The sequence below is a fragment of the Chanodichthys erythropterus genome, chromosome 7 (assembly GCF_024489055.1).
Source record: "Chanodichthys erythropterus isolate Z2021 chromosome 7, ASM2448905v1, whole genome shotgun sequence".
Classification (NCBI taxonomy): Eukaryota; Metazoa; Chordata; class Actinopteri; order Cypriniformes; family Xenocyprididae; genus Chanodichthys; species Chanodichthys erythropterus.
In genome coordinates this window covers 18,442,814-18,467,139 of record NC_090227.1, presented here as the reverse complement: position 1 = coordinate 18,467,139, position 24,326 = coordinate 18,442,814, and the positions used below count along the sequence as shown (strand labels likewise).

The window sequence follows — 24,326 nt, the reverse complement described above, 5'->3', positions numbered from 1 at the left end:
CCAATTCAGATGCAGCTTCTGAAAAAACAAAAAACAAAAAAAAAAACATGTCCCTTGTAGTCTAAAAGTTTATGTGTAAAAAATTCTACGTTGAATCAAATAAAATATTTCTTTCTAAAGCTACTTTTTGTTAGCCTGACTACGTCAGACTTCCTACTTCCGCTCAATTTCATTTCGCTTCTGTACTCAGTCTGAGACAGCGTCAGAGCTTTCTGTTTACCACCGGTCTGGAAACAGCCGGGCCAATCAACGAACAGAGGGCGGGCTGAGAGCCGTGACGTAGATGCTAAGCGCCGAGTTTTACATTGTAGGTTAGAGAAATCGAAAACCGAAACGACCGCGGAAATGGGAAACGAGACACGGGATGCAATTCGCTCTGTTATGGAGAATTGCTATTTAACACTTTTCTCATTTAACATAATAATGACTTCAAATTATCTTTTGGGGGTAATTTCTCAGCCAAATTTAATGTGTAATTAGTTTGTGAGTAATTAATCGGCACGTCATGTAATTAATTATATTAAAAATTTTAATCACTTGACAGCCCTAATTTAATTATTACTTCATTGGATTTTCTGCATTTGGATCCTCTCTGTCAGAAAAATGTTTATTACAAAAGAATAAATGATTGGCAAGATTTTATAAAGGCTGCATTACCTACAACCTCAACCTTTTGTAAATGCACAATAATGTGCCCAATAAAACGAAGCAGCAAACTGGCCATCCAATTTGAACTTGAACTCATACCCTGCAAAATTATAACATTTTTATTCATAAAGTTTACACTTCAGTCATAGTGAAGTGTAGCCTTATAGGTATGTGACAGTATCAAATTTTCATGTTGCGATTATTGCTGAAGCTTTAAAGGTGCTAAAGAGGATGTTTTGTTTTATACATTTTTGCAATATTACTTGAAATACTAATCTTTACTAACTGATAAAAGACTATTTATTAGGTGCACTGAAAGGAATATTAATATACATCATCTGTGCACGAGGTAGGGCCTTAAAAACATCAGCCAATTGGCCCTCTGGCTTGTCAATCACTGCCATTACGTTCCTTGTGAAAGACGTGCGCAGATTGGCCCTCTGGCTTGTCAATCACTGCCATGACATTCCTTGATAAATCCCAACACATAGAAACTCTTACACCTAGATATCATCACATAGAGACTGTGTCTGTACCCCGAATTAGTAAAAACATAAAACTTCCAAACCCATTTAATTGTAAAAATTTAATTAATGTTCAACAAATAAAAAAATAGAGATAATAATGATAAACAAATGATAAAGCTTGGGTTGTTAAATTTTAGATCACTTTCTTCAAAAGCACTTATTGTAAACGATATTATCACAGACAATAATCTAGATGTGCTGTGTTTGACAGAAACCTGGCTAAAACCGGACGATTACATTACTTTAAATGAGTCTAGTCCTCAAGGTTATGATTATCGACACAATCCTCGAAAGAAAGGCAAAGGGGGAGGTGCTGCTGTAATTTATAGTAATATTTACAGTATCAGCCAGAAGTCTTTCAAATATAATTACTTCGAAGTGATGGTGCTTTACGTAACATTCTGTAAGTTGACATTTGTGCTGGCTACTGTATACAGGCCACCAGGACACCATACAGACTTCATCAAAGAAATTGACGATTTTCTATAAGAATTAGTACTAGCTGCAGATAAAGTCCTTGTTGTTGGTTATTTTAATATCCATGTGGATAATAAAAAAGACTCATTGGGATTGGCATTTACAGACATTCTAATCTCTATTGGTGTTAGACAACACGTGTCAGGACCCACTCATTGTCATAATCATACTTTAGATCTAATATTGTCACTCGGGCCCTAAAAACAGTAGCTAGAAAAATAGAGCGCAGCTGGAAGAAAACAAAACTAGAAGTATTTTGCATTTCGTGGAGAGAGAGAATGATTGAGTACAGAAAGGCCTTAAAAACTGCTAGATCTGCCTAAGAAAATAAACACAACCCTAGGTATTTATTTGATACAGTGGCTAAGTTAACAAGAAATAAAGCTTCAACTTCCGATGTTTCCAAAGAGCACAGCAGTAATGACTTTATGAACTTCTTTACTTGCAAGATTGATAATATTAGATAAAAAATTATAACCATGCAACCGTCTACTACAGTATTGTGTCTGAAAAATTCAATTCATTTACTGCTTTAGGAGAGGAAGAATTGTCTAAACTTGTTAAATCATCAAAATCAACAACTTGTATGTTAGACCCTATACCGACTAAGCTATTGAAAGAGATGCTTCCGGAGGTCATAGATCCTCTTCTTAATTCATCTTTATCACTAGGATACGTACCAAAAACTTTTAAGCTGGCTGTTATTAACTCCCTGAGGATTTTTTTCACATTGCAGCAAAACAGACTTAAATTACTCCGTCATTTCTTGTCATAGAGACATAAGTAATATATCAATTGAAACTATAGAATGTCTTCTTTTATTTGTGTACACTCAGAGTAAAAACACAATGTTGTGCTTTTTGTAAAATAAAGAAAACTAACATGATGCGTGATCTCTCGTCTCCCTCTGAACGAAGTCCAATCTGATAGTTCTCAGAAAATTAACTGTAACTTATGAATACTAATGACAAAAAAAATGACACGTCTAAAGAAACGTTGAAATGTCAGGTTTTAAATCGTGCAAGTCAAATCAAAAACAAACATTCTGTGTTTATATAATCCATATGAAAAGAGAGCCATGTCAGAAGTCTGTGATTCAGCTCATTACCCGCTAATGCGGCCACGCCCATGGAGCCAGCGCTATTCAGAGGCAAATTCAGAGGCAATACATGCATACATCGTCTCAATCGTGTATTTATTGTCTTGAAAAGTGTTTATTTGGATGGTAAAGCCATGGTTAGCGATCTCTAGAAGACATGCCGTTAGTTCCTAGTTCATTTTCTTTATATGAATTTGTGGCCTAAAGGTGTACAGAGCGACCTCCGGCTGCAAGTATTCCTGAAATGTCCTCTTCTTCATTAGAATAATTTGTGGACTAAATGTACACTTATTTATGCAGATTCACACCTCCTCGCATACTGTGTTTCTTGCCAAAAAGTGTCTTTACAAAATTTAAATCTCTCTATTGTTTTATATGAAAGAGTAGTCAGCATAATTTTTACATAATTCTTAAACAAAAACTCTAGTCTACAGCCCCCAATAACCAAACGTATTGTGAACACAGATTTAATATACTTTTTTGGCCTTATTTCAGTGACTTAAGTTTTTTGTTTTTTCAATAACCACGCATAAACATTATTCCTTCAAAAACACAAACTTGTACATTAGGGCTGGGCGATATATCGAATGCTTTTGTCACGCGCATTTCGTCAGTAAAGCCAGTTCCCTGATTACTGCTAAATCGCCATCACCTGCTTTCAAATGGAGCAGCATTTAATAGACAGAGCCGTAGTTCACTGACAAGCCACGCAATATCACGTTCAATATCGATATGAATCGCCGTCGATATTGAATGTGATATTGCGTGGCTTGTCAGTGAACCATGGTTCTGTCTATTAAATGCCGCTCCATTTGAAAGCAGGTGATGGCGATTTAGCGGTAATCAGGGAACCGGCTTTACTGACGAAATGCGCGTGACAAAAGCATTAGAGTTACTAATGATTTGCTCTTATCATCAGATCGTGGTTGTATATCTCTATTAGTGTTACTGGATCTTAGTGCTGCATTTGACACTATTGATCACAATATTCTTCTAAATAGACTCGAAAACATTAGTGGAATTGCATTGGCATGGTTCAAATCATACTTATCTGACCATTATCAGTTTGTAGTAGTAAACGATGAGATGTCATATCAATCACAAGTTAAATATACCGCAAGGCTAAGTACTAGGACCATTGCTTTTCACTCTGCACATGCTACCCTTGGAAGATATCATTAGGAAGCATGGCGTTAGTTTTCATTGTTACGCTGATGATACTCAGCTCTATATTTCTTCACGCCCTGACGAAACTTACCAATTCGCTAAATTAACAGAATGTATAGCTGATATAAAAAACTGGATGACCAGTAATTTCCTACTCCTAAATTCAGAAAAAACAGAGATTCTAATTTTTGGACCGAAAACTACTTCACGCAATAACCTAGAATACTGTCTAACACTTGATGGCTGCTCTGTTAAGTCTTCATCGTCAGTTAGGAACCTGGGTGTGCTCTTTGATACCAATCTTTCATTCGAAGACCATGTTACTAGCATCTGCAAAACCGCATTCTTCCATCTTAAAAATATATCTAAACTACGACATATGCTCTCAATGAAAAATGCAGAACAGTTAGTTCATGCATTCATGACCTCAAGGCTAGATTACTGTAACGCTCTACTGGGTGGTTGTTCCTCCTGCTTGATAAATAAACTACAGCTCGTACAAAATGCAGCAGCTAGAGTTCTTACTAGAACTAGGAAGTATGACCATATTAGCCCAGTTCTGTCATCACTGCATTGGCTTCCTGTTAAACATTGTATAGATTTTAAAATCTTGCTAATTACTTACAAAGCACTAAATGGTTTAGCTCCCCAGTACCTAAGCGAGCTCTTAAATCATTATAATCCTTCACGTTTATTGCGATCTCAGAATTCAGGCCAGCTGATAATATCAAAATCAACCGTAGGCGGTAGATCCTTCTCCTATTTGGCACCTAAACTCTGGAACAATCTTCCTAGCATTGTTTGGGATGCAGACACACTCATTCAGTTTAAATCTTGACTAAAAACACATCTCTTTAACCTGGCATATACATAACACATTATCAATTTATATTTTCAAATCTGCTAAAGGATTATGAGGCTGCATAAATTAGGTCAGCCGGAACTGGTAACACTTCCTATAACACCAGATGCACTCGTTACATCAGAAAAAGAATGGCATCTACGCTAATATTAGTCTTTCTGTTTATCCCGAGGTTTACCGTAGTCAACCGGATCCGGGCCGTATCCAGCTGAGACCAAGGACCTGTGCCTTGACACGACCACAACGCAGCCCTGAAGTATCAGCAGAGATCGATTCGACTAGATCATCCATTGTGAAGACATCATCAACACGACAGCCAGTGCCACAGTTCCTCAACAGACCGACCATACCTTAACTGGATGGAACTGAAATAAATACTTTGATTGTTGCGATCCTATCAGACTCATGATAGCAACCTGATTTGTAACAAAGCACTGTTCGCCAGAGGAGAACTGGCCCCCCGACTAAGCCTGGTTTCTCCCAAGGTTTTTTTCTCCATTTTAACACCTATTTGCCACTTGTTTGCCACCTGATGTCACCTGTTGGAGTTTGGGTTCCTTGCCGCTGTCGCCTTTGGCTTGCTTAGTTGGGGACACTTGACATTTGACTTGACATTTGATATTCAATAGTATTCTTGACATTTATTCAAGAGTGCTTTGATCTGCCTGCATTGACACTATTCTTTAAGAGCTGCTGTGCAGCAAAAATTATGTACCAGTTATCAATGTAAAGCTGCTTTGACACAATCTGCATTGTAAAAAGCGCTATATAAATAAAGGTGATTTGACTTGTGCGAGACGTGCACGGCTGCGCGCTCCAGTAACTTTCCACACTCTACAGGCGCCGCATGCAATGTTTTTTGTCAGGCGACAGGAGTAACAACAGCAGATTATGATTACCTGCGGTGAGTCCGACATAATGAATCCACTAACATGACACAGCGAATGCCGGTGGTAAACACTCATGTTCCAATACTCGTGAACGAGTTTTGGGAGGCGTTCCCTTGAAATGAGCTGTGAAGGAGGGGGGTTGTTCTTACGCATGCCTCATTTCAAAAACTCACTAACAGTCTTTGGTTTCTCAGTCGACAAAAAGATCCTCTTTAGCACCTTTAATCATGGTATACAGTATTATCACCATATTGAATAAGTTGCAAAAAAGTGCCGTCATGCAGGTTTAATTTTTTTTTTCTTATAACAAAAAGAACTCTAAACATTTAAATACAATAAGACAATACACAATACATAAATGTATAAAGTAGACAAATGTTTCAAACAGATTAAAGAGCAAAAAAATATAAAGAACAATAGGTAACATTTTACAATAATGCATCATTACTTAACTTATTTTTTGATGTAAGTACATAGTAGTTAAGGCCACCTAATATAAAGTGGGACCAAATAATGTGTTATTAAATATTGAAGTGAACATAAACTAAGATTAATAAATGCTTTAGAAGCATTGTTTATTGTTAGTTTATGCTATAAAGAATCAGAACCTTTTCAAATCAATATCTAGGGCATGTTGTAAACCAGATTTAAATGAAAAAAAAAAACAAACAAAAAAAAAACGTTTAAGTTTGAAAATAAATGGCCTAGTAAGTATCTAGTATTTAAGTATTTGGTGCTACAATGAACACCACTGTGAATACAAAAAAATCTGAATAGCTGTTTAAAACACTTAAATACTGTTCAGAAAAAGAAAGTGCAGCTGGGTAGCGGATGCATTTCTACCGTTCCATAAGCACCATCTGCTGTCAGAGAGTGAATGCACATTTTCATTCAGTGCATCTCCTTCACTTATTCTGCCATGTGCATCTCATCCATGTTGGGTTTGTTTACATCAGAGTGCGCATGCCTCATTGACGCAGCATACAGCGGTGTTGTGCATTTTAACGGGTCTTCAGGTCTATCTCTACTTAAAGGGTCATGAAACCCCCCTCTTTCCGCTCAAGTGTAGCTCACAATCTTTTTGAAAAATGCAACTTAAATGGGTGTGGTGGCTGTGAGAGGAGAGGAGAGGAGAGGAGAGGAGAGGAGAGGAGAGGAGAGGAGAGGAGAGGAGAGGAGAGGAGAGGAGAGGAGAGAAACTCTCATCGCCAGTAGCCAATGCATATCGACTGTCACTAAAAATCAGTGGTAAAACATGAGGAAATAATACATTTAAAAAAAAAAAATGGAAAAGTAAAATCTAATGAAATACACTGACACTTTATTTTTGTCTTTTCAAGAGTTACTGAATGCCCTGCTACATAAATCCTACAGTAATCGTAATTCTATTTAAAACATATTAATGTACATGTGTAATTACAGTCATTATAAAATATATAGTTGTTTATATACACACTATACATGCATATATTTGAAAAAAAAAAAAATAACGCTTAAAAAAAACCTTGCGTACATAGCATAGATCTACGTGCCGAACCTGCAACACGCTCAGTCAGTCAGGCTGCGTGTCGACTGGAGCAGAGTAAGCGACCAGAGCATTTTTAGATTCATTCCTATGGAAGTTGAGTGTCACATTTAACTTACGCGCGGCTCAACTTCCATAGGAATGAACCGAAAACACTCGCGCTTACCCGCTCGCTCCGCGCCAATGGACACGCACCGTCAGTCAGTCAGTCTCTCTCACTGTTTAGTGCCGTTAACCGTCCTCGTCATTGGAAAGATCCACGTGGTGTCATGAATAATTAAGAGAGTGTCTTCTCATTGGATAAAAAACTCTCGTTAATAATTATGAAACACCGATGAGTCATCAAAGCACTATCGTGCTCTGCCACGTCACAGCCTGTGACGTGGACAGGATGAAGATTTTAAACCCGGAAGACGAAAATAGCGTATAAAAACTAAAATTTAACCATTTCCCCCCTACTATTAAATCTAACAGATGCTAACATTGTCTTCAATGGTGTTCAACACACATACCTCTGTTAAAATCTCAGAAATTTTGGTTTAGGGTTTCATGACCCTTTAATATAGCATTTGCCATTAGCTTTGCAACATGCTAATGCAAACTCTATTGAAATAAATAGTGAGTCAAGTCTCCAATGTTCTGTGAGGTGTGTGCCATGTGGTACTTTCTGCCTTTGTAGAGTGTTCCAAATTAGCCACTTATGAAGTTTCATTTCAGTCAAGATGTTGCCTTAGAAGGTAGCAACTAGGTAACTCACTGGGATTCAGTATATTTTCTCAGTAGGATTAAGTATTAGTGTACCTTATGAGGCTCGAACTCCCAGTTGTGTATGACTCTAGCTGGAACGATGGCTGTGTCATTCCAGTGGCAGCTGCTGCAGTAATACTGACCCGTATAATCACACTGCCGTGCCTCATTAGGAACACCCCCTACACAACACAACACAACACAACACAACACAACATTAGACTACTTCCTGTGCCAAAAGCGAATTCTTAATATCCAAGTTATAACTTAATTTATTAGATAGATTTATTAGATACATTTATTTAAATAACTTTTTTTCATATTCTATAGCAACCATACAACCCTGAATATAACACTTTTGACAACAATCACATAAAGACTTCATCAAACAACAACAAAAAATCTGTTAACATTTGTGTCATCATAAGGGACAAAGATAAATGGCACAAAAGCAAAAGAAGTCGTAACGTATATATGGAAAAAGACTCACGCAAAGAGATGGGTGTCCGGCACTCAGCACATCTGTAATCCTGTTTGTCTAGACCGACCTCAGGACAGATGTTGAGTTCATATTCAGACTGATGGCTGACCTTTGACCTCACACATGGTTTGTTGATCAGATTCATGCACTTACTATGGCAACGGTAATAACAGCCTGGAATAAGAAATGGAAAGCAATTTATGATAGTTTTGAAACCAAACGTTATGTTTTGTTCCCCACAGATCAGTGATTCTCAAACCTGTCCTGGAGTACCACCAGCCATGCACATTTTGTATGTCTCCCTATTTTTTTAAATTCTAAATGTGTTTTCTGACAAGATACAAAGGAGGAAGGGAAAGATTATGAGTAAAGAAGCATTTGCATTCCTGTTTGTTCTTAACACAAATAGTATCAGAAGGCTTAAAATATAGCGGAATAGTCATATGGACTACTTTCATATAGATATTTATGATAGTTCTATTGTACTTTATACAATAGATCTATTTTATCTTTTAGGAGCTTCACAGTCACTGGGAACTTTAAGCTGTTGTTTTTTGGGAAAAGAGCTGCAGAATATTTTTTTTTTCTTTTGTGTGCTGGTTACAGTATAATAATGAATGAGTCACATGTCTTCTTAATAAAATTGGTTGCATTAGGTTCAGCTAAGATGGTCTAACCTGTGCAGGTATACCAAGTCTGAATGAGACCCCATATGATGGTGCTACACTTGTCACATGTCTGTTTCACACTCTTGCTCTTCTCCTTTGAGAAGCGATGTTCTAATAGAACCTGCAGGTTTGGCTCATCTTCCTCTGGGTCCTGTTCACATCCAACACAACAGTAAAACACAAAATTACACAATTTATGTACTACTAGCCAAAAGTTTGGACACACTTAATGAATTTATATTTCTCATTAACACAAAAATGTTTTGATCTAAATCAGACCAAAGATCCTTTGATTAACAGAGTGACATAGAGTCCAAAACGAGACGTGGGACAATGTTGTCTTGCACTACTTTACATACGATCAATGGAAGGAGATTTTTAGATTGAGTGTCATTTATAACACTATATTCAACAACAACAGCTTGTTCTGTGTGTCATACGTCATTATGCCATTTCTACGTCATTGCACATGCATAGAACGTTCAAGTTTCGATTTTCATTCTGATCAAATGTTTACACATCCTATCAAATGGATTAGAAAATGTTTAAACCACCCCTTACAATCCGAATAAAATTTTAATCGTATTTGACCAATTCATTCTGATTGATGTGGTTACATGGGATGTTTTTTACTCTGATTGTGCTACTAGTTCGATTTCAATTACATTATTAGGGTCCATATAAATGCAGCTAATGTAATGTGTATAGTACCATATTAATGTATTTGCTTTTTTTTTTTATGACGCTTACATTGTATATAAAATATGTGTAAAGTTATGTGTACATTACATTTTAATTAATGTTTACATTTTAATATGGTAGAGACGATGAAACATTTTGCTCAACATTAGTTTTGACTGAAGTCAACTTAACTTAGACCAATTTTTATTTGTTTTTTGTTAATTGTTGAAATTACAACTTTTGACTGGTAGTGCAAACCTTTAGTTCCTGTAGTTTGAGCCGAAGGTGGATTAGTTTAACCACTGTGTCCTTCTGTTTCTCAGAATGTTCTGGCAGTTCCAGGATCAGTCTCTTGCACTCCTCTATTGCCTGTTTCAGCTGCTCTACATCAGACGCCACAAACGAACCCTGTGCAAACATCCACACATTTCAGTGCTTTAAAAAAACAGGACGATCAACTCTTGATAAAACACTTACTTTCCTGAGAGGTTTCAATGCATGAAGAGATCGTTTACCCAGCAATTTTAAATCTGTCACCATTTACCCTCATGTTGTTCCAAACCTGTATGATAAAAACATATGTGACCCGTCACAGAAACCAGGGACACAAGTCGGCAGCACAACTATTGAGCAAACTGAGAAAGAAGCTTTTTTTTTTTTTTTTTCAAAATTGGTGATTTTCGTTTTTTTGCAGAATCTGTTAGTTGAGATCATGAAGAAGCATCTCCGTGTTTTAGATAGCAGTATTGGTTTATTTAAAAGCGTACAATTTGAGGTTGAAATCGGCTTGTTTTTCAGAGATTCTATCTTGCAGTAGGGGCGTGTCATTGTCTGTTTGTATTTCCATACTGGAATCGGATACACCAACTTTTTTTTCTTTTGTTATTGCCGCCGCCCTCCAAGGGAAGCATGGCTACTTATGCAACGCTCTGGCCGGCTCTAGTTGATATCAAAACTTAATGAAGATGGACGCCGCAAAGAATATCACAGACGAGCTGAACCGTGGCCGTTACACCAAAAATGTTTTGAAGTACAACATACGGCTGGATTCTTTAGCTGCGGAAAAAGAGTGGCAGGACATGCAAATTATTGGGCATTTAGAAGCAAACAGACGCATAGTGCAAACTTCGGAGATGGTTACATCCACAAAGAAGACCCCGACAAAGAAAAAGTGTGCCCGAACAACTTATTTCATTGGAGGCAACAAGATCTTTTCTGTTTCTTATGGGGTGAGTTTCCATAAACATCAAAGTTTGTCGTTTTGTGTTCATTCTAAGAACATGTAGGCTACACATTATCTCATGTGTCTATTGTTATTAGCTAGCTCAGGACTGTCGTTTTAATTGTAATCGTTAGCATCGTATCACTTGCCAAAAACCCCCATTACTATAATGGGCTTTTAGATGTTAATGTTAGCATGTTAATTTGAATAACGCTTCAACTGCTTGAATTGACTGGTGTGAATGACTTAGCTCATGTAAACCTTACTATTCTTGAATTGAATGTGACGCTAATAATTTTAGCCAGTTACTACTTCTTAACAAGGATTTACTAATGTAATAGCAAATGTATCAGATTAAATTCCTACGTAAGTAAAAGTATAACGTATCCATAGCCGTTAAATGTGCATTATAAGTCAAAAGTAAAAGTATTAAAGAGTTTAATGTACAGGATTTTTTTAATCCTTTGACTCAAACCAGGTCTAACCACTAACTGAGGTCTAAATCAGGACTATACGGTTATCACAGAATCCTGTTCAAAAAGTTCTAATGTCAAAAAAGATAAATTACTGACATTTACAATGCACATTATCCTTTATTATTAATAGTATGCGGTCTGATTTTCCCGTTGCGTCTGTCATTGCTATGCAACCATGGAGCTTTACAGGGGGTATGGCTTATCTAAATGAGATGTAAATGAGCCCCTTTGTCACTCCCAGCAGGTCAGAACAGGCGAGAACTGCAAAATCTTTAGGTCATTTTCTGCCCTTTGAGCTTTTTTGAGTGCCTACCTTCAAATGGCCACAACTTCTCCAAATATTATCAGATTTCCATGTGTTACACATCGTTGGAAAGCTTGGAGACTACACTTTCAGAATCTGTGAATAACTCAAAATGCCCCAGAACCGACTTGTGTCCCTACTTTCCGTGACTGGTTACACATTGTGAAGAATGTTTCACCTATTTTGTCTATACAGTGAAGGTCAGGTTTCAAGTTCCAAGAAGGACATAAATGTATAGTGTTGTAAGGTTGAAAATATCCAAAGATATTTTAAAATTAACAAAGACATTTGCTTTACTATTTCAACCCCCTTTTTCTTGCTACAAGGGCCATTTGGGAGGCACAAAGGTATTGATAGTGATCAAGACCTCTAGGCCAAGATGTGTGTTCATCGGGGGTCTACAAATTGTCACACCTTCAGTACAGTTTTAATCTTCTGATTGGTCAGTTTGAATGTCACACATTTGGGTTTCAATCACATGGTCAAGGAAGGGATAAAAGAAGAGATTGTAACTATTGCTTTGTCTCTTTTTACTCTCTTCTTTTTCTGGGCTCTCTTTGATTCTCTGACTTTTTTCTTGGGCACTCTCAAGGAACCGAGAACCAAGGAATGGGTAAATCTGTTTTAATTGTTTAATGTTATGATATTCAGATCTCCTCAGGGATGGAAGTAAACATTTCTGAATAGAGTGATGCATTGTTTGCTTTTTGGAGCAAAAAAGTTGAGCCTATCCTGTGCAAACTCAAGAAACAATATATTGGGATTAAATGTTCAGATGATGAAATGGAGTATCTCCAAATCACAGCTAGATCATTTATTAGTTGAGCAGTTAGCCCTGACTGAAAAGTGTAAAAAACACAAAGAGACCATTGCAATTATCAAGGCTAAGCTAAATGCTCAAGAGTCCATGTCTCCCAAAACGCTTAACAGTGGTGGGACTAAAAAGCATGTTCACTTCTTAGATGAGGTGAATTGCTCTGATGAATCTAGAATGTTTTGTTCAGAGACTACTGCAGTCATGTACCAGAATGCATGTTGTACAAGCATTAGAGAGTCATGAAAATCCTCCAACTCCAGGGGAACACAGCAAACAATCCTGTGGCAAAGAAAACAGATTTTACAGTTCCTGTCAAAAAAATAGGCCATACAGAGGAAAAGTGTTGGTCACTGGGTAGGGGTAGACCTCCACCTTATTTTCAGAAAAATAGGAAACCACGTTCTAAGAGCAAAGATCAGTGCCCATTTGCAGGTTAATTGCATTGTTCATGCAAGGCCTCCAGCTATTGACTTCACTTGGTAGTGGATTAGCAGCCCAATAGCAATGATCCTGTTTGTATTTCCAAATTTGTAATTGTGCTGAACACATTGTGCACATAGAACACACATTAAAGTTGTTTGTGATACTACATGTACACATAGCTGAGTTTATTCTTTAAAACACACAATTGCTTTACTATAAGTGTTGAATGAAACACTTAGGTTAAAGGTTGTAGATGCTATGCATTCTAGGCCATGTATCTTGTGTAAATTGGAATAATAAGTGTACTGGAATTGTATTGCAATTTCTAGTTGCATGTGTGACTATGTTAGGGCTGCTTGATTATGGCAAAAATCATGTTTATTTTGGTCAATATTGAAATCACGATTATTTAACATGATTATTGGTGAGTGATATGTTCAAAGTCTTATTTCATGATATGAGTAATTTTAAATGTCAGTGAAATTTTATAATTATTGTAAGAACTGTGGACGAACCAGACAAATGAATCATTCAGATGATTCTTTCAAAACATAATTCTAATTCAGAATTGAGGTTCCGGCTCCGGCCCGTCTGCAGATAAAGCCAGGCTGATTACTTTTACGACACATGCTTCCTGATAGCAGAAGCGACATACCAAAGGGTCACCCAAGAAGACAGAGAGACAATCCAGACCCTTTTGTTTCCTTACTTCACAGGAAAGCCAAAGAGACTGTTGAACAAATAAATCTGCTTCAAAATTGTTCCAACAATTTTAACGGACTTATCAAACATCTTTTAACTACATACATTTTGCATTATGTGTCCACAAGTACTACCTGTAAACAGTTAGGCTTTAGAACACTCACAATTCATGTAAATGTGTTAACTCTTGACTGAATGACTGAAAGTATGCCTTATTTGGACTTAATTTGATTCTTTCCCCCTTTCCTATATCCTGACTTGAATGAAATCTGTTTAAAATGTATTGTATCCCATTTAACAGCAATTATGTTAAAATGGCACTCTGCTAAAGCAGAGACAGACCGGGATGTAACACTTATGTTTTATTGGGGGCAGAGGAAGGCCCTCTTGAAACAGGACAATGTCTGATTGGCCAAGACTCCTCAGAGGTGTGACAAACAACTAAGTTTAAATGATCATATTGCAAGATAGTGAACGGAGAGGAGTTGGTTAGTAAACGAGAAAGGAGTTGGTTCTGTTCTGGGAAAAGAAGCCAAGACAAGTACCAAGAACAATGGAGTGACAAGAAGAACAGACCAGCCGCTCATTCAAGCCATCCAACCTTCACTCACTTTTCTTTTCTTTACTTAATTTTCCTTTACCGCTGAAAGTCTTGTGTCCTAAGTTTCGCCGCAAAGTTCAACCAACGACTTTTGCCGCTTCAACTCCAGCGACAAAGAGACTTCCTTCATTGTTCCACACGGACCTGATCTGGACCAATCATCGACTTGGGAAACCCCTCTCTGCACGACGAGGGAAATTCACCTTAGTCAACGCAAGCAAGTACCTCCAGATGAAAACTGAACTGGTGCATTTAAATGAATGATTCATGGTTCGTTCTGGTCTTTGAAATGCATTGATAGGAATTCGGTTAATCAGATCTCTCTCTCTCTCTCTCTCTCTCTCTCTCTTTCAAAACTCTTTCTCTCTCATTTCCTTCTTACTGCAACGTGTATGAATGTGTGTGTGTGTATGTGCGTGCCTTTGTGTTAGATTAGTTTGTGTTAGAATAAATAAAATCTCTTGTAGATTTTAAAAGGAAAGTGTCTTGTATTATGTGCTTTATGATTTAATGTCTTAAACTGTGATCAAGTTACCGTGCTCTAATCAGTGTTTTCACGATTGTTATATATTTATATCCGTTACAAGAGCTTATTACGGCTCGAGCAAATGAACGCTGGACGAATCAGTTGCTCGGTCGTAATCTAAACAACTCTCTATAATTCCCTAAATATTTCATTTGAGCTAATTTTACTTCCTAGGGTGTTTTCCCTACTTTATCAATACTTCAGCAAAGATTAATTAGCCTAGTATTAGTTTAAGTAAAAAGTCCTCAAAACAGCTACAGAAGACAATAAACAGTCAATTAAATAAGAACAAAAAAATTAATTACAAACAAAGCAGACAAAAAATACAACAGAACAAAAATTCAGATGAAATAAACAGTGCTTTAGGTTTTTCAGATAGATGTACTAACAGTGGTATTTACATAAGTAATACCCAACAGAAATTGAATAAAGTAATCAAATGTAAAATAACTGCTGTATACATTAAATATAGACTAATTCTTATTTAAAATTAAAAAAGTTATTTATTCAAGGGCAGTGGGTGATTTTATCTTTGTCTTTTCTTGTTAGATTAACAATGACTTTAGCAATCATTAATGTTGGCTGCTGTCCCTTTAAGAGCTGCACGGACCCAATATAAGCCTACTGTTATGCTGCCTTCACGAGGTCTCGGAATTATGGTAAATACGAGATTCTTAAGTAAAAATTTCACATGAGCACCCTTTCATTTCGCAACATGAATGCGATGAGCTTGTAATCATGACTTCAGAAGTGGTAATTATCAAATTTCCAATAGCAAGTGAAGGCAGCAATACATACACGCACTTTCTCAGTGTACACTTAAGAAATAACCGACCTCATTTACAAGGATACTTACCTAAACAGCATTTGGATATATGTGTTGGCTATTTGACTGTTTAGGCGCGTATCTGAAGCCCTTTGCTTATGCGTTTTCCACACTGTCTCGGAGCATGCGCACATGTGGCTGCCTAGGGAACAGCGTCCGTTTTGCTGCTTAATGCGCTTTTAATAGCACTGTTTATGTTTAATATCAAGCACGTCCCGAAGTTCAGCAACAGTATACAAGTTTGGAATGACATGAGAGTGAGTCGATCTGTGATCGATTGCACCTGTCTGCCTCGCTGCTGGTGTTTGCATCTCCGTATAGCTTTGTTTTCTCTTACTTTTATTGAATCTCTTACTTTTATTCATTGTTGCTTATATTATTATTATTGCCTACCACATTAATCTGACGTTGCTAGCCTGTAATCTTTGAATGTAAATTGCTGTTACACAACGCGTTTGCATCTCGCTTGTTAACTTGTCTCGCGCACTCCTTTTCAACGCGTTCATCAAACAGCTGTGGTAACTCGGATCAGTCTACAGTGGTAACTCGGATCAGTCTACAAACACGGTCATGTCATCCTTTCCCACTGTTATCTCATGTTCAGTTTGTCACATGTTCAGTGTAGCGCTCTCTGTCAGCGACGAGGGATTTACATGTCATAAATGTAGGGAAATAGTCAGGCTGACAGAGAGAATCTCAGAATTAGAGACACGCATCCAAACTTTAATCGAGGATAGTAAGAATGCAGGGGCTTCAGATACTGTTTTGGATGCGACTAGCTTAGTGAACTCTGGACATTGTTCGGAGGCGGCCTTGCCGCGGAAAACACCACTCTTCCGTTCCAATAAGAACATCAAACAGGTTCTCCCCACTCAGTGACGCACCCACTGAGAATCCTGTTGAAAGTGCCCTAGTTATTGGCGATTCTATTACACGGAACGTGAAAATAGAGACACCAGCCACCATAGTCACATGTTTGCCGGGAGCCAGAGCACCTGACAAAGCAAATTTAAAAGTGCTGGCTGATGCTAATCGTAAATACACTAAAAGTATTATTCACGTCGGCACAAATGATGTTCGACTTCGCCAATCGGAGATCACTAAAATAAACATTAAAGAGGTGTGTGAACTTGTGTGTGAAGTACAATGTCAGGAGAAGTAGTTTATTCTGGCCCTCTTCCTGTTCGTAGGAGTGATGAGATAGTTAGCAGATTATCATCACTCAATGGCTGGCTGTCTACGTGGTGTCCGCAGAATAATATAGGTTTCATAGACAATTGGAAAAGTTTTTGGGGCAGACCTAACCTGTTGAAAAGAGATGGTATTCATCCATCCCGGAATGGTGCTGCTCTTCTCTCTAGTAATATGGCACATAGTCTCAGAACTAAAACATGACAAACTGGGGCCCAGGACAGGAAGCAGACAGACTGGCTAAACCGACCGTCTGCTAGCTGCCTCACGTTACAGAAGTCAGATAATTCCCAACACATAGAAACTCTTGCACCTAGATATTATCACATAGAGACTGTGTCTGTACCCCGAATTAGTAAAAACAAAACAAAAAAAATTCCAAACCCATTTAATGGTAAAAATTTAATTGATGTTCAACAAATAAAAAATAGAGATAATAATGATAAACAAATGATAAAGCTTGGGTTGTTAAATATTAGATCACTTTCTTCAAAAGCACTTATTGTAAACGATATTATCACAGACAATAATCTAGATGTGCTGTGTTTGACAGAAACCTGGCTAAAACCGGACGATTACACTACTTTAAATGAGTCTAGTCCTCAAGGTTATGATTATCAACACAATCCTCGACAAAGGAAAAGGGGGAGGTGTTGCTGTAATTTATAGTAATGTTTACAGTATCAGCCAGAAGTCTTTCAAATATAATTCCTTCGAAGTGATGGTGCTTTACGTAACATTCTGTAAGTTGACATTTGTGTTGGCTACTGTATACAGGCCACCAGGGCACAATACAGACTTTATCAAAGAGATTGCCGATTTTCTATCAGAATTAGTACTAGCTGCAGATAAAGTCCTTGTTGTTGGTGATTTTAATATCCATGTAGATAATAAAAAAGACTCATTAGGATTGGTATTTACAGACATTCTAAACTCTATTGGTGTTAGACAACACGTGTCGGGACCCACTCACTGTCGTAATCATACTTTAGATCTAATATTGTCACATGGAATCGATATTGATGCCGTTGAAATTCTGCACCAGAGTGATGACATCTCAGATCATTATCTAGTCTCCTGTATACTACATTTAGTCAAAGAGGCTAAACTGCCTCCCTGCCATAAATATGGTAGAACCATCACTTCTACCACTAAAGATTGCATTTTATAATTTTACTTTATTATTGCTTTATAAATAATCTTCCTCATCAGTTTCATCGCCTTAGCATACCAGGCAGCTTAGAAGACCTTGATATTGCAACAGAAACTATTGCCTCTGTCTTTTCCAGCACATTAGACTCAGTTGTTCCTTTGCATTTAAAAAAGATTAAGGAAATTAATCCAACACCATGGTACAATGAGCACACTCGGGCCCTAAAAACAGCAGTTAGAAAAATGGAGCGCAGCTGGAAGAAAACAAAACTAGAAGTATTTCGCATTTCGTGGAGAGAGAAAATGACTGAGTACAGAAAGGCCTTAAAAACTGCTAGATTTGCCAATTTTTCAAAACTTTTAGAAGAAAATAAACACAACTCTAGGTATTTATTTGATACAGTGGCTAAATTAACAAGAAATAAAGCTTCAACTTCTGATGTTTCCAAAGAGCACAGCAGTAATGACTTTATGAACTTCTTTACTTGTAAGATTGATAATATTAGAGAAAAAATTATAACCATGCAACCGTCTACTACAGTCTTGTGTAAGACAGTGCATTGTAGTGTCCGTAAAAAAAGAAAAATTCAATTCATTTACTGCTTTAGGAGAGGAAGAATTGTCTAAACTTGTTAAATCATCAAAATCATCCACATGTATATTAGACCCTATACCGACTAAGCTATTGAAAGAGATGCTTCCAGAGGTTATAGATCCTCTTCTTAATATTGTTAATTCATCTTTATCACTAGGATACATACCAAAAACCTTTAAGCTGGCTGTTATTAAAGCTCTTATTAAAAAACTACAACTTGATCCTAGAGAATTAGTAAATTACAGGCCGATCTCAAATCTCACTTTTCTGTCAAAAATACTAGAAAAGGCAGTTTCATCACAACTATGTTCCATTTTAGAAAGAAATAGTATCTGTGAAGATTTCCAGTCAGGATTTAGACCGTACCATAGTACTGAGACTGTTCTCATTAGAGTTACTAATGATTTGCTCTTATCATCAGATCGTGGTTGTATCTCTCTATTTGTGTTACTGGATCTTAGTGCTGCATTTGACACTATCAATCACAATATTCTTCTAAACAGACTCGAAAATGATGTTGGCATTAGTGGAACTGCATTGGCATGGTTCAAAGCATACTTATCTGACCATTATCAGTTTGTAGTAGTAAACGATGAGATGTCATATCAATCACAAGTAAAATACGGAGTACCGCAAGGCTCAGTACTAGGACCGTTGCTTTTTACTCTGTACATGCTACCGTTGGGAGATGTCATTAGGAAGCATGACATTAGTTTTCATTGTTACGCTGATGATACTCAGCTCTATATTTCTTCGCGCCCTGACGAAAATCACCAATTCGCTAAATTAACAGAATGTATAGCTGATATAAAAAACTGGATGACCAGTAATTTCCTACTACTAAACTAGGAAAAACAGAGATTCTAATTTTTGGACCGAAAACTTCTTCATGCAATAATCTAGAATACTGTCTAACACTTGATGGCTGCTCTGTTAAGTCTTCGTCGTCAGTTAGGAACCTGGGTGTGCTCTTTGATACCAATCTTTCATTTGAAGGCCATGTAACTAGCATCTGTAAAACTGCATTCTGAAAAATATATCTAAACTACGACATATGCTCTCAATGAAAAATGCAGAACAGTTAGTTTATGCGTTTATAACCTCAAGGCTAGACTACTGTAACGCTCTACTGGGTGCTTGTTCTGCTCGCTTGATAAATAAACTACAGCTCGTACAAAATGCAGCAGCTAGAGTTCTTACTAGAACTAGGAAGTATGACCATATTAGCCCAGTTCAGTCATCACTGCATTGGCTTCCTGTTAAACATCGTATAGATTTTAAAATCTTGCTAATTACTTACAAAGCACTAAATGGTTTAGCTCCCCAGTACCTAAGTGAGCTCTTAATACATTATAGTCCTTCACGTTTATTGCGATCTCAGAATTCAGGCCAGCTGATAATACCTAGAATATCAAAATCAACTGCAGCCGGTAGATCCTTCTCCTATTTGGCACCCAAACTCTGGAATAATCTTCCTAGCATTGTTCGGGAAGCAGACACACTCTGTCAGTTTAAATCTAGACTTAAAACACATCTCTTTAACCTGGCATACACATAACACATATATTTTCAAATCCGTTAAAGGATTATTAGGCTGCATAAATTAGGTCAGCCGGAACCGGGAACACTTCCTATAACACCAGATGTACCCGTTACATCAGAAAAAGAATGGCATCTACGCTAATATTAGTCTTTCTGTTTATTCTGAGGTTTAACGTAGTCAACCGGATCTGGGCCGTATCCAGCTGAGACCAAGGACCGGTGCCATGACATGACCACAACACAGCCCTGAAGTATCAGCAGAGATAGAGTCAACTAGATCATCCATTGTGAAGACATCATCAACACGACAGCCAGTGCCACAGTTCCTCAACAGACCGTCCATACCGGCATGATGAATACGATCCTCAACTGGACACGACCACAACACAGCCCTGAAGTATCAGCAGAGATCGAGTCAACTGGATCATCCATTGAGAAGGCCTCATCGACACGACAGCCAGTAGCACAGTTCCTCAACAGACCGTCCATACCGGCGTGATCCTCAACTGGATGGAACTGAAATAAATACTTTGATTTTTGCGATTCTATCAGACTTATGATAGCAACCTGATTGTAACAAAGCACTGTTCGCCAGAGGAGAACTGGCCCCCCGACTAAGCCTGGTTTCTCCCAAGGTTTTTTTTTCTCCATTTTAACACCCATTTGCCACTTGTTTGCCACATGATGTCACCTGATGGAGTTTAGGTTCCTTGCCACTGTCGCCTTTGGCTTGCTTAGTTGGGGACACTTGACATTTGATATTCAATAGTATTCTTGACATTTATTCAACAGTGCTTCTGATCTGCCTGCATTGACACTATTATTTAAGAGCTGCTGTGCAGCCAAATTATGTACCAGTTATCAATGTAAAGCTGCTTTGACACAATCTGCATTGTAAAAAGCGCTATATAAATAAAGGTGACTTGACTTGACTTGACTATACAGCATTTTACATCCCTCTCTTATTCAGCTGATTTGGATGTTAAGTTTGGGTTAGGAAGGAATAAAAGCGCACTACTGTGAAGGAAAGGAAGGTGTGCTGAACTGAACAGTAATCATTTTACCTCGATTATCTTGTTTTAATAATCTATGGAAGCTAAAATCGAAATTTAAATCGAAAATACGATTAATTGCACAGCCCTAGACTATGCTGAATTTGTTTGCCTCCAAAGTGGAAAACTCTGCTATTTTCCATATAGCTGGAGTAAAACCATATACAGGAGCACAGAATTGCCATGTAGCTACAATGTGATTCACAGTTGTATAAACCATGAAAGTGCTTTCCTCACAACAGGATTCAGTAACTCTGAACTTTGCACTTCATCATGCTCCTTAATAAAAACATTGGTGTTGAAAGATTTTTAGCCAGATCACACCTCATACCCACATTTTCAAACTGGCTCCCTTTTACAACAGGACCAAATTTGCATCACAATTGTAAAATTTCCTCACCTTTGTTTGTAGCATGATTGTATTTACACATATCCACAGCTAAATGCAGCCACATAGATTTGATCTTCACACACAAATCACACAAGTCAAATCTACATCTACATATGCCTCACAAAATGTATGCATATGTTTTTTAAGTCTTTGAGTCTAGACTGCACTATAACTGTGAATTTCATCCAGTTATTGTTTTTGTTTTTCTTTAGATTCACTAAATCACTCAGATATCATTTGTCTCACCAAGTTAAATATCAAAATGTATGTTAGTATTTCCCATTCTACCTAAGCACAACATTTGTACTATCATTAATGCCTTTGAGACATTCCTGAAGCCTATTTGATTTGTATCTTTGTATTTTGTCCATTTGAATTGTAACAATGTTTTTGGACATCAATCCAATTGAATCTCTGTATCTGGTTACACTGAATATTTTGCTGATACTCTTCATGATAAAGGGGGGTTTAAAACCAATAACTGTTGTTTTGTTATTATGCAATTTATTTCAAAGATGTTCTTTTATTCTCACCTTGACCACTTTATCATGTACATTGTTTTAAGGGCTTATTGCCAGAGACAAATTTAATCTGACCACATCAAATCTCTGACCAATGACAAATGCCATATATATGCTTTTACTGTTTGTTGTCCTATATGTTCTTTTAAATCACAGGATCCCTGCTGCCAAAGTTCAAATCTTGTAACTTGTCTCAAAAGAGGGAAAACTGAGTTCTACCATCATCAGGGCTTGATTCTTATGGAGGTGTGAAGTGTTCAATGGATGCTTTGCATATCTATGAACGGTGCAACACCATTTGATGGACCTTCTCATGCAGGACTGAAAGGAGAACAAAGACTGAAGACTGACCAACTGCTATTGCAACAACTCTGGACAAGAAGTCTGAAGTTGATATCTACACACAACAGAAGGCATGTCTTCATGGACTGTGCCACCTTTGGACACCATGAGTATAACTGCCGTACATATTTCTTTCAATTAATATGTTCTATAATTTCCATATATATTATTTCTGTCGTTTTTAACATGTTTTTGTTATGTTTGTTTAAATTAATTCATGCATATTGAGTGCTTATGTTAAGTAGGAACTAAAGTACATATGCATTACACACAGACATTTTGAAAGGTGCAACAGGAAAAAACGGACTTTTGGTGAGAAGTTAATATCTCTGCATGTGGATTTCAAGTTACAAAGAAGTTGAAAAGAAGAAGCATGTTTTTCATTTTTGTATTTTGATCGGGGTATTTCAAGAACTCATTCCCTCTTGGTTATATGCAGCCAGCGAGGTATATGAAGTATGTTTGTGTTTCCCGAGTGTATTTGTATAGTTTTTTTGCAATATATGTGAATGTGTTTGTTTTACATTGTCATACTGTAGTTTGATGGTGGATTTCATTGATGAACATGATAACGGAGAAAAGAATGAGAAAGGCAATAAATCCATCAGTATCCAGAACCATGGCGTTGTTTATTTCCCAGAGGGAGTGATAGTCAAACTCGGACCTGTGCTAACGTTCCCGAACCCGCTCGTGCCCGGACCTGCTGTGTCACAACTCGGCAAGAAGAGATGTAACTTCACACAGATAAGCCCACATTTGCGTTTATGACTTGCAGTTCATCAGTGTTTCATTAAGACGCCCATAAGGCAGACACTAAAGCTTGTGTACTGAAAGGTGACAATAAGTTTGAGCACTACAAGGAACTGTGTGAAACCTTAATAATAACTGTGGTTGAAATAAGTGATAACTTGAAAAGGAAGTATTTGTGCACTTTTGAGCAAGCTGATATATACATTTCAGTATTTTGAAGAGTTTCTCTTCTAAGTATTTTCACTAAAGTGTGGTCATAAGAATTTTGTCAAGTGTAATCAACCATACAATATTACCAAGCCTTTACATTGTTTGCTTAAATTGAAGTGCTGATTTAAAGGACATTAAACTAATTTAATTTGATCGTTCACTTCAGAAAAAGAAAAAATAATAATTCTGCTGTAAACTACGCAGCTAAAATTTTAGTGTGTACAGGCAATTTCCAGATAAGTAAGATGTCACAAACAAGTGAAAGAAAACAAAAATCAGAGAAGTCTACCTTTGTACAACAAACAGTACAGCCTGCAGAGCCTCGTAAAAGTGAAAGAGATCGAACATTAACAGAAAAGCGAAAGGAATTTCAGAAGGAAAAGGTGAAAGGATTATTACTTCGCTTTGACAGCATTTATGAACGCTGGAAAGTTTTGACTGAAGTGGCTAAAAAATCCATAATCAAACAAGATCCCAGTGATATCCTCCAAGAACACATTAAAGGTATTCAGAGAGAAGAATTAGAGCTGAATAATGTTTATGATGAATACAGAAAAATTTACAGCCCAGCTCATGAGATGAGATGCAAGTTGGACAGATGTGCATCCGTCACCAGAACTGTAATGCAGAATGCACAGTCTCAAATTCAAGGAAATGAGGAGGAGATTATTTGGCCTGATGCTTCATCTGTATTTGCATCTTCATCTTCCAGTGTTTCATTTCAGAGCAGTAATACTAAGTCTAATTCCATACACTCTGCTGTATCCTCATCCAAAGGACAAGAAGCTGTTGCTGAATATGCACATACACAGGCTGTATTGAAAATTATGTGTGAGCAAGAAGGCCACCATGCAAAACTCCAAAGACTTGAAGCTGAGGATAAGTTGATAGTTGCAGACCAAGAACTCGCC

At 37.3% G+C, this 24,326-nt stretch overlaps 1 protein-coding gene across 12 annotated transcripts in view; it reads right to left on the bottom strand.

The window, feature by feature from the left end:
* def8 (differentially expressed in FDCP 8 homolog) overlaps positions 1-24,326 on the bottom strand; it is a 219,163-nt gene that overhangs the window by 90,547 nt on the left and 104,290 nt on the right. For all 12 annotated transcript variants that reach the window (XR_010895482.1, XR_010895483.1, XM_067389841.1 and 9 more), the window contains 4 exons: positions 10,031-10,180; positions 9,101-9,242; positions 8,433-8,597; positions 7,997-8,124 (listed from right to left, as the gene is read on the bottom strand). Coding sequence is in view for 10 of the 12 variants with exons in the window: in XM_067389841.1 (XP_067245942.1) it covers positions 7,997-8,124; positions 8,433-8,597; positions 9,101-9,242; positions 10,031-10,180 (585 nt within the window). In the remaining 2 variants the exon portion in view is untranslated. The remainder of the gene's footprint in view (positions 1-7,996; positions 8,125-8,432; positions 8,598-9,100; positions 9,243-10,030; positions 10,181-24,326) is intronic.